We start from the raw sequence: 14,985 nt of genomic DNA on the forward strand, positions 1-14,985 counted from the left end.
TGATGTCTCTCACTATATCTTGCACTATGCTTTAGAACAAGGAGACATAGTCAATGGTGGGCAGTGAACTTGTTCAAGATATTCATATGGGTAACTGTCCATATATGGGTTTGTGTTGGCAATGAGCAAAGAATTAATGAGCTCTGCATCTCAACATAGGACAATTAATGATTGTATAATTTTTATACCTCTATTCATAAATATGAGGATGTCTAGACTGCCTATGGTTGGCATTGAGGCTATCCTTTGCCAATACTGGCCGAGATGGTTAAGGTTATCTGCCAACTCATCAATGCTCATGTATTTTCTTGTTGTGGTTGTGCTTCTTTTGGAGTGGAAGCTTTGATGCATCCCCCAACTTGGGCCATACGATATATTCAATGTCAATTGTTCTTTGCATGCTTGGCCCGATGTATTTAATCTAGCCTCACTACGATTTTGATCTTCACCCCTAACGTCTAAAGAGCAAAATCAATGAAAAATTACACTTGGTTATGTTTTTTGGAGTGTGACCTCCTAATTGGATGAGATTTGGAGTTAAGCCCTCAGGTACATTGTCAAAACATATATCATGAGAATTATGTATTATCTGGATCCTACCTCCATTGTCACATTGAAGAGCTCCATGCCAATGGGGTGTGTCTTGATTTGACCTGATAGAGGCATTGGATCCCTACACTCCATTCACTCAATAAGAGATGAGAAAGGGAGATACTCATGCAAGGGAAGCCCTAGTTCATTCCCATCCAAGCATGCTTCCATCTATCTAAGCATGCAATGGTTGGACACACTTTAAAAAAGTGGTAGAGGTTACACGTATCCTATTGTCAAAGGAATGATTGTATATTGCTTAAGGTCAAAAATAGCTTATATACAAGTGGCCAATGTTCACATATGGCCAGCCTTAACTTAAAAATAGTCCATGGCTAACATTATCCTAAAAACGATAAGCTTCAGGCGACAAAAAGATAACACCACCTTACAAAAGTTAGGCCAAGTGACTATGTTAAGTGGAGTGCTTAACAAAAGCCAAAAATCAAGAGCTCGCTCTCTCTCTCTCTCTCTCTCTCTTTTTCTTCACGTCACGCTGATCTGTTATGTCTGCACTGCGTGTGACCAACCCTCCACCACCCTTGCTCAGCCCCCAAGATAGCAACATATATCTCTCTCTCTATATCTCCCCCGCCATTGGTCACCTCTTGCCAGGTCCAAACCAATGGCGACCAGGCTGTCCCATCTGGAGACAATGCTGCCAATAAAAGAGAGGTACATAAGCTCAACAAGAAGCTAGACATGTGGAATTTACTGACAAAGGAGCGTCACACCATCAAGGAGGAGTTGCAAGAGCCAAATAGCAAAGTGAAGGCCATGAAAGTGGAATTATAGGGGTGTAGGGAAGAGCTCGCAACTCTTAGGGAAGCAAAGGACGGTGAGATGAAAGCCATGGCGCTAAAAATACAGGGTTATAGAGAGGAACTCTTGGCCCTCAAGGAAGGAGAAGGCAGATTGGGAGTAGTATATGCCCGAGGCTTTCTCCCTAGAAGATTGCAAGCTCCAAGTTGAGCTGGCTGAAGCAAAGAAGGTACTTGAAAAAGGGGTGGAAGAAGTACAAGCCACCAACAAGGAAGTAGTGGTAGCCGAGAAGGAGAGGCTTGCAGCTACTTGGAGCTAGGTGGAGGTGGTAAAGATCATGGTGGCCAAAAGACCAAAAAAAGGCGGCACAAGGTCCTCAATGTGAGGGTCACGGGTCTCCTAGTGGGAACATCACCTCAAGAAGACATGGGAAAACTATGTGGAATGATGGGGATAAGTGAGTTTCCAACATACATAGATGATTGGAGGGTGGGCAAGGAGACATCCAAAGAAAAGCCTCTTATCATGAAGTTTAGGGATGCACAAAAAAAGAGGTATTTCATGGAGACAAGGAGGGAGCTCAAGAAGATCACTGAACACAAGGTGTACCTTGAAGATGACCTTACACCAATCCAAGCAACACATAAGAAGATAGGCATGATAGAGGTGAAGAAAGCCCGGGTTGAAGGTAAATGTGCAGCCTATAGAGATGGGAGAGCGATTATCGGAGACCTACACCTCAAATAGGGATGTTGGGTCTATGGGACCAAAGGAATCTTGGACATAGCAATATGGAATTGCAGTGACACCTTATCGTTTGATCTAAGATGCTTCTGAGAGTCATTTACCAACATGGATGTCATCTTTTACAATGAGACACACCAAAGGTCAAAGAGGGGACTACCAAATGTAGCAGGGTATATATGGGAGTCGTCCTAAAAAGAGGACACATGGACATGTGGGGGAGTTAGAGAATCTACGAGAGTGAGTAGTAGTACTATTCTAATCACACCTCCGGACCAACTATCTGTAGTCCGAAGGGATGATCAAGCTAGATACATGTGGCTAAGGCTCCATAGGAAGAATGCCAGGGTGGTCTACATAGCAATGTGCTATTTTCCTCCAAACACTTCTGAGGCTTGCTTCTACAGATGGCCAATCACCGTACTTAGCATTAGACACAAAGATCTTTGAGTTTGCAACAACTGAAGGGGAGGTACTACTTGTGGGGGACTTTAATGCCAAGACAAGGAATGCATAGGTCAGTCTCTTTGACTTTGAGTGGGACCACATCATCTTACAAGACTTGGACAGAGAGGAGATAGGGTATTAGAGGTGTTCTATGTATGATGGGACCGATAAAGATTATGGGAGATTGAGCTGGGGTAGCACATGGCCTCATCAATTACACTGGTCTCACTAGATGACCATCCTCACGAAACTGACTTGCTTTCCACACAAAGAAAAATCAAGTACCGTTGATTATTTAATGGGCAGACTAGGTTTGATTATTTAATGGGCACACTAGGTTTCATACCAGATAACCTCACCTTTCACATCCCACCCAACCCCCCTCAGGGCTGAGAATGTTTGGCTAACCTTTTCCATAGCTAGTTCCTTCCCAAAGAAGCCCTACCCTAAACCCATCAGTCACTATAGCAAAGTCCATTTTAATCGTGATGTAGCTGTGGTTTATGGCTCCAACCTTTACTATCATCGCCTCTCAAACGTACACCTCTCAGCCCCCTTATCCCACATCACCCCAATACTTACAGATATCTTCGTGAATTAGCCCAGATCTCCTTCCCAAGAGCCCGTCACTCCATATCTAATCCACCATCAAGTTCTTTGCCCCACCATAGATGGTATGATGAAGAGTGCAAGGGAGCCCATAGGGATCTCCAAGAACAAAATATGAGGCAGGTCACAACACCTCACGTGAAATAAGAAGAGGAGGTTTCTCATCAAGAATGAGAAAACACTTTACCACAATTTTTTGAGCTCCGATAACAAGCTGTGTTTTGAGGGAACATAGGCTGCCTACACTCATTGAAGACCCCATGATATGACACACAAAAGCTTTACCACAACCCAAACCCGTTTTCATTGCCACACCACAACCTGCCCACCCCATCTCATCTAGCCTCTTCACACCTCAAAATGTAGCCAAGGCCGTACATCGGTTCCCCCCATCTTGGACAGCCAACACCTTCATCCCGATTCACAAAGCCGGAGACCACCTAGACCCAAACTATTACCGCACTATCATGATTGGCCGTGTGATGGCCAAACTTTATGCAACAATCCTAGCAACTGAGGTGGGTTCTTTCGCGTAGGCATGGCATGAGAGCAAGAGGGCAGGTTGGTTTTCAGAGGTCTTATTCCATTCTTGATCACATTTTCACACTGAGAACCATGATCAAAGGCGAGAGAGAGAGAGAGAGAGAGAGAGAGATTTTCTCTTGCTTTGTGGGCTTCCGCAAAGCCTTTAACACTGTCCTCGGCTTTGGCCTTTTTCACCAATTATAGGAATTGGAATTCCCAAAGCAGATCATCTGGGGAGTGATGGCATTATATATGAGCCAATGAAGGGAAAGTGAGGGCACATGGAGGTATGTCAGTATAACATTGGGGTGAAGCAAGGATGCCCTTTGTCACCAACTTTGTTTGGCATATATATAGATGAGAATTTAGAGTTTATTCACAAAATGGGAGGGGATGGGGCTTTATTGGAGACATGTTGGTGCCTATCCTACTCTATGCAGATGACATTGTGACATTGTGCTGATGTCTAGCTTCAAAAAAGGGGGTTGCAAAAGCACCTAGAGGCTTTGTAAGCTTTTGATGAGCACAGGGATGTAACCATTAACCTAGGAAAAACCAAGGTCATAGACTTCAATACCTCACCACAACGAGACTCAAAGACATGATATTCACATATGTAGGGCAGACAGTGGAGATTGTGCACTCTTATGTATATATGGTAGGATACCGGATGAGACCAACAACACATGGTAGGATTGCTAGGGGATATGCAACTCTTGTGAGACTTGAGCAATAGGGCTTTCAAGGCTACTTTCTAGAACCGTACAAGAGATCGTTTTTTTTAAACGTGTCAGTGACATCGACATCGATGTATGGGACACCCTTTGTGGGGTCCCAATCTTTGATTAGAGGAGGTTGGAGAGGCTACAGGTTATGATGTATTAACGTATGACTAGGAGCAAACAATCAATGCCTCATGCATTTGTTCTAGCAGAGTTTAGAGTTGTGGATACCCTGTTCCAAACAATCACATATATACAAAGGGTCTATAGTTTGAGGAGAGATAGGCTCCCCAAGGTGGTACTCGAGTCATCCTGCCGCCTACTAGAGGCAGCACACACGTAGACTTGGTATGGTAGCGTCACACAATTGTTTCAGACACATCGGTTCCATATAGACCGATTACCTCCTTTCCACTATAGCCTTGATGCTCCTCTCTTACAACTCACCCACCACGACATTAATCACCTAATCCATATAGATCTATCTAGACTACAGACACATCACACGGGTAGCACCACAACAGACTAGCACTACAATGTAGTTCTATCACAACACCTGCCTACAGTTTTGGCCAGGTGGTTTCATTCAAAAACCAAGTTACATGCTCGTGCATGTCACATACCATGATGATTGCTATTGGCCAGATTAGAGTTTCGTCTCACCAACTTAGGGTGGAGACAAGGAGAGCAACATATATCCCTAGAGAGAACATGATCTGCTTGCTATGCACATTGGAGGTGGAGACAGAGGAGCACTACATATGTAGATATCCAATGTATCATGAGATCAAAGGGAGATTCCACTGTCTTTTCTAGGAGGGGTTTGGGCCACTCATGAGAGTTCTGGACTATCCAGATCAAAGATGCATGGGGCTTTACCTACTAGAGATCAAACGACACATAGATCATTTACTTCACAAGACACAGAGACAACCCACATACACATATCATTTACCCATAACGCTCCTTAGCCTAAACTATGCTCTAATGCCCTTCTTTGCACCCACGTCCACCAAGTGCTAGAGAGAGTCATCTGAGAATCACCTATCGATGAGATGCACGAGGAAGTGTTTACAAACCCTGAGGTTCCCCGGTGCTTCCTTGGAGAGTGCTACTTAGAGCTAGAGATCCAAATGGTCGCGATCAAGGACGAAGAGTACCATCCCCTTGCTAGTTCTAGCTTTGGGATATCCTCGAAAGATATCAGTGCACTACCGGGCAACCAGTACACAGTTACACATATAGAGCCTATTGCCTTGCCAACGACCACCTCCAACACTTGACCCTACCACACTTTTCGGCCCCTGTGGGGATTGTATCTCTATTTATGAGGATGCATTGCACTTTTATGATTTTGAGCCTAAGTGTAGCACAAAGGGCTTTCTTTGACAATTTTGATAGTGATAGCTCAATTTCAGTTCAGTTCTTGTTTCATTTTTAGTTTGTTATTCCATGATTCAGTTACTCATGGATTAAATGTAAACCCTTGCGGTCTTTTGCAACTGTTCACACACACACAAACACTACTAAGCAAACACCACCTAATACTCCTTCGAGTAACAACCCTCCACTATCTTGGCCCGACACCACACTTACAAGACTACCCACATCCATAACAACATACACCTACACATGATCCTCTAGCCCCACATACACTAGGTGACTATTGGGCGTGCACGATACATTCTTAGAGAAAATGCTCATATTGTCTCTCCACGCGACAGCTACAGATCCAATATGTCCTTGACAACATAGCCATATAGGGAATAAAATACGACTACTTTTGTTTCTATAAAAACCAAAATCAAAAACTAAAATTTGTTCTTAAGCACAAATGTCATACGGTGAGGGCGATGCAAGGAGACACCCTAGACCTATCATTACAAAATAAAAAGTTAATATTCTCTTTGAACACAAATGTCATATGGTGAGTGCTAAGTATGTAATTGCCTTCTACCGAAGTATCTATTAGCAACACCAACATCACTCTGTGTTGACAATGAAGTTGCATAGGTTCTTTCTTTTGCTGCTAAGACCAACCTTCTAGTGTGCCTTCGGTGACTGAGCTTAGCAGGCTGAATTCAACAATTCTTGTAATACCAAAAACATCATAAAGTCACCCGAATTTTTTTTTTCAAAAACAAAGACGCGTGCATAACATACCAACAAGGTATCGACACAAATAGATTGAAAAAAACCTACATGCCACTATTTCAAGAGGGGTTTTACGACACCTGTCACAAGCATTTGCCTCTAATTTAAATCTTTAGAGATCATAAGCGTGTACCCCCAATAAACAAAACTCTTGTTACGAAAAATCCACAAGGGAAGCCCTAAAATCTCATATAAGAAAGTCTTTAAAGGTGAAAAAATACAAAAGCTACCGTTGCTTCTTATATATGGTATGAGAAAAAATATTGGTTGGCATGGAGCAAGGAAGCTTATTTCCATGCAACCATGATTTATACACCTTTGTACATATAGTACATGTAAATTGCAAGTCACAATCTGTACATCCAACACTCACTAGCAGCTTTCCTAGCGACTCCAGCAATTAGCAAATCATTCCAACAAGATGCTACAACACTTCGGCACATGTACTGATTTACCATTTACCAAAAAGGACACCACCTGTAACAAAAATAATACTCTCTCTCTCTCTCTCTCTCTCTCTCTCTCTCTCTCTCTCTCATATATATATATATATATATACACACACACACACACACACACATATATATATATTAATATACATACATATATATATATATATATACATACACACACACACACACACACACACACATATATATATATACATACATATATTAATATATACATACACACACACACACACTCTTCTTTTTTTTTTTTGTAAAACCAGTTGAAATTGCATTATATCATAAATGTACAGAAGGGTTTGACATCAAGAGGATGTCTAAACCCTAGAACTTTAAAAACAGTAGAAAAAAAGTTCTATCGAATATCAGGGCAGTGCTCAAGAAAAGAGCCTATGCCCTATCCATCAGAAACAGTAAAAGAAAAGCTGAACACAAGAAACATCCAAATCTTCCTCATGTACGGCATCATATAAGGATTGTCGCAATGAGGCTCGGAAGAACTCATAAGGGTGCTGAAGGGGTGAATTCAGATATGCATGATTTCGCTGTAGCCAGAGGGTCCATAAGGCCCAGTATCTGATCCAATGGAAGAAAAGAGAATACTGTGACAAAGAAGCTGATAACGTGCCAAACATCCAGAAAGACCTGTAGAACCTGTGTGCACGAAATCTGAGAGAGAAAAAATAGGAGATCCTGTCCAGAAGGTCTCTGGAATATGAACAAGACCACAATAAATGCGGAATACTCTCAGTAGTATGATGACATCTTGGACAAAGAGGAGAGGCAATCCTTCTTTGAGCCAATTTCACTCCCACTGGAAAAATACCGACAATGCATCTCCAAAGAAAGAGTCTCTGCTTCAATGGCATTTTCAACTTCCATATCAATGTCAGTTTTCCTTTCCACCAAGCTAAAGACTTATCCAGATGCCAAAGAGAATTAGCATGATGAGCAATCCATGGAGGAGGTAATATCAATCGATAAGCCTGTATAGAAGTCAATAGATGCAAAGGCTGAGAGGATAATCTTGAATTTGAAGACTGAAGATGCCAATCTTGAAGCCTGTCTCTTACATCCAATGTTGGAATCGGAATGAAAGGGCGTAAGAGATCTACAACAGCTTTCCATATAGATCTATGATGCATCCCAAGATTGTATTGTTGACATGGTGCCGGAAAAGAAAGAATTTGCCCTTGAGTATCTACCACGTCGTCAATGAACCGGATGCCCAACTTCATAAGATTGTAAGCTCTGATTGGTAGCTGTACAGCAAGGGGAGAGTAAAAAACAGCACTCCAATGTATGCTTTCCATTCGAAGCGAGGAAGCTATAGAAGCAGGATGGGGAGACCATTTGATGTGAGAGAGCACTTTCTTCCAATCCTGAATCAAGGAAGTAGAAAATGGACAACCAAGGATTTTACCTTGAAATTTGCCAAGCACTACTTCCGATGGATCAACTAACCAACGACCATAAGCATTTGTGCGCATCTGACCACACAAAATTGCCAACATGATAGACCAAGGCTGCTCTTGTTGAAAAAAGGTTTTGAGCATAGTGATCTTTCTTGCCAGCACATGAAATTTGATGTTTATAATATTCAAACCACCATGCATTCTTGGTGAGCAAAGCAGGTCCATTTTGAGCAACCTTAAAGCTTTTTTATGAAGCTTAGTTTTCCAAAAAATCTCCATGGCTTGAGACATAAAAGAAGAAAGATCTCCAGATGACCAATGTAAGAGAGGAAGGTAGAACTGGACATAGGCCAGAATAATGGACAGAACAATTCGGAGCCGTACATGCAATGGCCAAGTGGAGATCTTTCAATATTCTAATTTGTCCTGAATTTTGTTTAGCACCCGAGACATTTGTTGCTTATTTCTGATTTTCCAGCCAATGGGATAACCCAAATGTCTTACTATGCTTTCCGGATAAATAATCTGGCCGGGCCACAAGATAGCATGCCAGTCACAATGCTTGAGAGGTAATAGTTTTGATTTCTGAAAATTAATTTTTAGACCAGCAGCCAACCCGAAATCTGAAAGAGAGTCCATCAATAGGCGAAGCTCCAGAGGACTGTTCTTTGGCATGAAGAATGAATCATCTGCATAAGCCTGTGCAATGAAAGGCCGTGAACCAGAAGCCCCTCTAACTGTCTAGTATCAACCAGATGATCCATATAAAGAAGCAAAGGATGTGAAGCAATAGCATAGAACAAAGCACTGAGAGGGCATCCCTGTCGAACTGATCGTTCTAGAGTCCAAGACTCAGACAAATGTTTCCCTATAAAGCGTTGAGCAGTGGAATCTGAGTAAAGCCAATATATGACATTAACTAGCTTTGGCCCAAAACCAAGTTTAGACATGATTTGAGAAACATAGTCCCACTGTACCGTATCAAATGCCTTTGCCACATCCACCTGCATGACCAAGACATCTTGAGCAGAATATTTTGCATATTCCATTGCAATGAGAGTATTGGAGATATTATCATGTATATGCCTTCTTGGAACAAAACCATATTGCTTGGGATGAAGTCCATCATGAAGGATATCCTTTATCCGATGTACCAACATTTTAGCAATAAGTTTATATATAACAGGCATCAAAGTGATAGGCCTCCAGTCATCCATTGTCTCACACAGAGGTTTTTTGGGGAGAAGCTTAACCAGACCATGCTTCCAGGCTGAGGGAAGATGTTGATGCTGCCAGGCTACATTAATGAGCTTCAGGATTGGACCCTTCAATTCAGCCCAGAAGGCTACAAAAAATTCAACCGTCAAACCATCCCAGCGTGGGGATTTATGTTTACCCAAATGCTTAAGGGCTTCATCCAATTCAGTATCTAAAAAGGACATTTCCAGCATTGAAGCTTTTTGCAAAGACACAATAGGAGAAACAAGCTCAATAAATCTGCTCCGAACCAATGCAGCCTGAGGTGTAGAAGAAGATGGTAGAGAAAAAAGAAGCTGAAAATGATCCAGACATTGTTTTTCTAGCTACGATAAAGTCTGGGTCCAAAGACCATCGGGTTTCCTGACTCTCATGATGGATTGACTTCGTCTGTACGTGTGTAAATTTCGAAAGAAAGATTTCGAGGAGCCACCCTTATCTAGCATAGGTTTATCTCTAGCCCTTGTCTGCCATTTGGAAAGATTGCGTTTATCATTAGCATCAATTATGGCAGAAGCACAAGACAATGAATTCTGTTCAGAAGCAGAAAGAGACCTTTGATGGCTAATTTGTACCAAGGACTGTTTGTATGATTTTGCCCACTGGATATGCTGTCTGGTTTCTGCCATGTACCATCTTCCATATTCCTTAATGACATTTTGAATACGATGCACAAAAGAGTTCCAAGCAAAATCCAGATCCTCCTGAGCATGGGATAACAACGGCTTACAAGCCAATATCATACCAAATGAAAGGTTGATCCAAAGTGCAGTGTGATCAGATAGTTGTTGAGAATAATCAGTCCACATTTGACATGTATAATCATCATATTGCTGAGCATGAATAAGATACCATCTATCAAGCCTGGCCCAATATTCTGTAAAAGCATTATGATGATATGTAAATCCCAAAACCGAAGGGTGAGTTGCTGTCCATAAATCTGCAGTATGAAGCGATGAAGTCATATGTTCCCATTGCTGGATTTCAGAGGGAAGCATATGGGATTTATGTGTGGTATTGTCCTTCCAGTGAGGAGAATTATTAAAGTCACCACAAAGTAGAGCATTTGAGGACCAAGGATATTGGTTTATGGAGTCCCACATTTGAGCTCTTGAAGCTGAAATTTGAGAGGCATACAAGGAGCCTATTTCAAAAATCTCTCCATTGATCATACATTGGATAATCATCCATCGGCCACAAAGATCATTATATGCTACACAAGGCTGCAGATCATGTCTGGCTAAAATGCACAGCCCAGAGAATTGTCCAGCTCCTGCATAAAATATATCATATCCTGAAAAGAAACCATGCTGGCCAGCAAAAGAATGCTGATTATGCTCTTGCAGACACACAACATCTGGATGAGTATTATTTATATAATGCCATAGGAGCCTCCATTTATGCTGATTGCAGAGGCCCTGTATGTTATAAGAAAAACATTTAAGAGAAGTACGCATGAAAATATGTACAAGAGATGAGCAGTCCTCAAAGAGAAAGGGAAGCATCAGGCCTCTGCCATTGCCACAGGGTCTTGCTGACCCTCAGAATCCAATTCCCTGACTAGATCATCTTCTTCACAAAGTGGAATACCCTTCTTAACTGCATTGACCCATGCCTTTGAGATGGGGCTATCCGAAGAGGTAGAAGGTTGACTAGGAGATGGAGCAGAAGCATCCCAATTTCGATATAGATATATATATCTATATATACATACATATATATATATATGTATCTATATATACATACATATAGATATATACATACATACATACATGCATGCATGCATGCATGCACATGCATACATATACATACATACATATATATGTATGTATATATGAAGCTCCCGCTCTCCCCCCCCTCCCCCCCCTCGCGCTTCTATCTGCACACCCCTCACCCTGCCCGCCCTCGCGCCTTCCCCCCTCCGCCTGCCCTCGGGTTTGTGCCGCCCCCCCCTCCGCCTGGCTTTTCCTACGCTGAAGCCCCCCCCTCCCTGCACTTCGCCTTCGTGCCCCCCCTCCCGTTGCTCTTCGCCTTCGCGCCCCCCTCCCCTGCACTTCGCCTTCGCGCCCCCCCCCCTCCCGTTGCTCTTCGCCTTCGCGCCCACCCCCCTCCTGTTTAGCGCCTCGCACCCCCCCCTCTTTTCGCCAGCTCTCGCTTCCCCATTTCCCCCCCTTTTTTTTTCGTGCTGCTCCCGCTCCCCCCCTAGGGTTCTGTTTTTGCCGCCTCCCCCCCCCCCCTCCCCTTCTTTCTGGTTTTCTCCGCCCCCAGGGGTTTTAATTTTTTTTACCTTTCGCCTCCCTCTCCTTCATGTGCTGCTCGGTTCTTGCAGGTTCTCCATATCCGCTCCGCCTCCGACACAACTTCAGACTCTGATGGAGGTTCCTCCCGCCCCACCTCAGAGGGACTCATCCGCAGCCCCCTTGCCCACCCCTGAGGACACCCCCATCAGGCTTTCTCTTTCGCCAGAAGAGGAAGTGAGCCTCGCCGCAGAGGTGGAACGCTTTCAGGCACATTCCACCATCTGCCGTATAGTCAGCACTCGCCCCAGCAAAGGGGAGATCTGGGATCTTCTCCAGGCCCGCGTTCTTGCAGATGTGGGCAGAGCGTGGCCAAGGTCCTAGCCATGAGTCCCCTTGACATTAGGGGTGCTCGGGCTTTCTTCAGACCTTGGCAGCATGGCTTTGACCCAGCAGTGGCCGAGCAGGGAGAGTGCCTTTTCCATGTTACAGTTTGTTTCCCTGGACTCCGCTGGGAGTACCTTCCGCTCCTTCCTAGGCTAGGAGCATTGGTGGGTTTGGTGCTAGAGACTGGTCCCACAGCAGCTTCAGTGGTGGCCAAAGCAACTGGGCTACCCTTAGTCAGAGTTTTGGTGTCCAACATCTCCTCCCTTTCGAAGGTCATTCAGCTACCTAGGATAGGGAGGGGATGGATTGATCAGAGAGCGGGGTTCTCGGGGCTCCTGAACCAATGCTTTATTTGCAGGCAGGTCAGTCACCTGGTCACGGCCTGCCCTCGCAGGAGACCCCGACCTTCACCGCAGCAGCAGGCCCTTGATGGCCCGCCCACAGATGCGGCTCGGCAGGCAGCCTCCGGGACACCTGCTGAGGCCACAGAGACCTCGGAGTGGCAGCCTGGACAGGGGCGCCGTCGAGGGAGACAGCCACAGCAGCACGCCCAGAGACCGTTGCAGCAGCAGCCACAGTCTTAGCATCACTGGGTTCCCGTGAGAAACAGCTTTGCTCCCCTCCAGGAGGAGACCCCTGCGACGACCGAGGACCAGGAGATGCCAGCACCCCCTCCTTCACCCCCCCCACCCCCATCCCCTCCTACCGCCTCACTTCCACCTTCGCCGCCTCCCGTCCCCGCTCCTGTTTCGGCAGCGGCTCCTTCTCCACCTCCCTCGCCCCCTCCTCCTCCCCCCCCGCCCGCCTTAGCTCTCTTCGAGGCCCTGGCAGCTCTCTGGCGTTCACCTGCAGTCAAGAGGGCTCTGAGCACCGATCTTGATCGAGCACCGCAGAGGAGACTTACCATGCGGATTCGGGCTTCACGGATATCATCTATCCGCAGTCGGCTAAGTCGTCTCGGCACTACACAGCCCTCGAAGGCTTTTCATTACTCCTTCACACGGCTTTTTGGAGCAGAGGGCCCCCATGAGCCAGCACCCATCCGAGTTCATGTAGTGATACCTCCGGCCCGCGAGGAGGAGGCACTTGATTCAGCGGTGGCCTTCTCGTTCCCTCTCTGTGGCCCATGTGACCGGGAGTGGACTCTGAAGCTCGCTATTAGCACGTTGAAGACTCAAGCAGTTGAGTTTTCTCATCATGTGAGCGATCTGGAGGTGACAGATGTGACAGGCCGACTATGGGAGTTGGCTCATTTCTTCCTGGATCCCGGGAGTGTGGACGCCTCAGGGATTCGTCATTTGGTCGTTCGCATAGTGGCAAACTTAGCACGCGACCCTGGATATGTATGTATACACGAGGTTGCTCTGTCTGAGCGGGAGGCAGTCGCCATGGGCCACAGCCACTGGCGCCTGATCCGTGATTCTTGCAGTACACCGGGTGGGCAGATTCGCAGCCGCTCGGATGGGGACTACTCTCCATCCAAGCCGCTTGCGAAGGCCCGCCGTACGGCTGAGACAGCATCCACCTCAGCAGGTCATCCATGAGGATCATCTCATGGAATGTACAGGGCCTTGGCGGAGCACATTTTATACGCTATCGTGGTTGCTTGAGGCAGGAGCTTCAGAGATGCCTGGTTGGTGGCAGCATTGATATTTTGATGATGCAGGAGCACCACTTGGGTGAGAGCAGGATCCAGAGATATGGTTTGGTGATGCCTGGTAGATGGGACACCTTTTGGTCTGCAGGGTTTGGTCCTTTGGGTGGACAAGGAGGAGTATGCATGGTCATTGCAGATGTATGGCGGCAGGCCATTGTGGATCGAGGGATCATTGTGCCTGGTAGAGCACAAGATGTCATTCTGAGGATGCATGATGAGCTATTGGGCGTGCTCAACGTCTATGCGCCCAACCATGCTAGTGCCAGAGCAGAGTTCTAGACCCAGGTTACGGATGCATTGCCAGAGGCCGCACATTGGTGTGTCAAGGGAGACTTCAACATGCTTGAGGACCTGGCCGATAGGGTGGGAGGCAGTCATGTTACAGTGCACGACACGGAGCTTGCAGCTTGGGACCGGTTTTGCATGTCATTGAGGATCACTAATGCATGGCAGCATGGGGCCTTCTCCCGCTCTCAAGACAGTCTTAGTTTCTCGGTCGGATCGCCGACAGGGAGGGACTAATCTATCACGGATTGATCGCTTTTATGTGGGCGACTGGTTAGGGGAGCGAGGGGGCTCCGTCGGCATTCTCGCTTGCACCTCATTTTCAGGTCATGCGCCAGTTATCTTGACATTGGAGGAGAGGACACGGGAGCCCAGCTTGCAGTTGAGGATCCCAGAGAGGGTACTTACAGATCCCAGTCTCGCTGAGGACATTGAGAGGATCTGGCATTATAGTCAGTGCTCTGACCAGGATGCAGCAGGCCAATGTGCCCAGGGACTCATCGAGCTCAGCTCTTTTCTACACGCTGCAGCTTTGACACGACTGGGAGAGATTCGCGAGCGGGAGCATCGGTTGAGACGCAGCCTTGCTTCGCTTCAGCGCCTTCAGGAGCAGCAGCCTGCATGTGAGTGGGTGGCGTCCCAGCTTAGCCAGGCACGCCAGGAGGTTAGAGAGGCAGAGGAGCAGAGACATGAGTTTTACTATCGTCGTCAGGCCTCTCAGTGGAC

At 45.7% G+C, this 14,985-nt stretch overlaps 1 protein-coding gene across 1 annotated transcript in view; it reads right to left on the bottom strand.

The window, feature by feature from the left end:
- Positions 1-6,739: 6,739 nt before the first annotated feature.
- The window catches only part of TOR (target of rapamycin), a 167,707-nt gene continuing 159,461 nt past the window's right edge, over positions 6,740-14,985 (bottom strand). The window contains exon 57 of the mRNA XM_086799123.1: positions 6,740-7,031. Coding sequence (XP_086655249.1) covers positions 7,013-7,031 — 19 coding nt within the window. The 3' untranslated portion in view covers positions 6,740-7,012. The remainder of the gene's footprint in view (positions 7,032-14,985) is intronic.

Source organism: Cibotium barometz, chromosome 6 (genome assembly GCF_041138505.1).
Source record: "Cibotium barometz isolate CiBa-2024 chromosome 6, ASM4113850v1, whole genome shotgun sequence".
NCBI lineage: Eukaryota > Viridiplantae > Streptophyta > Polypodiopsida > Cyatheales > Cibotiaceae > Cibotium > Cibotium barometz.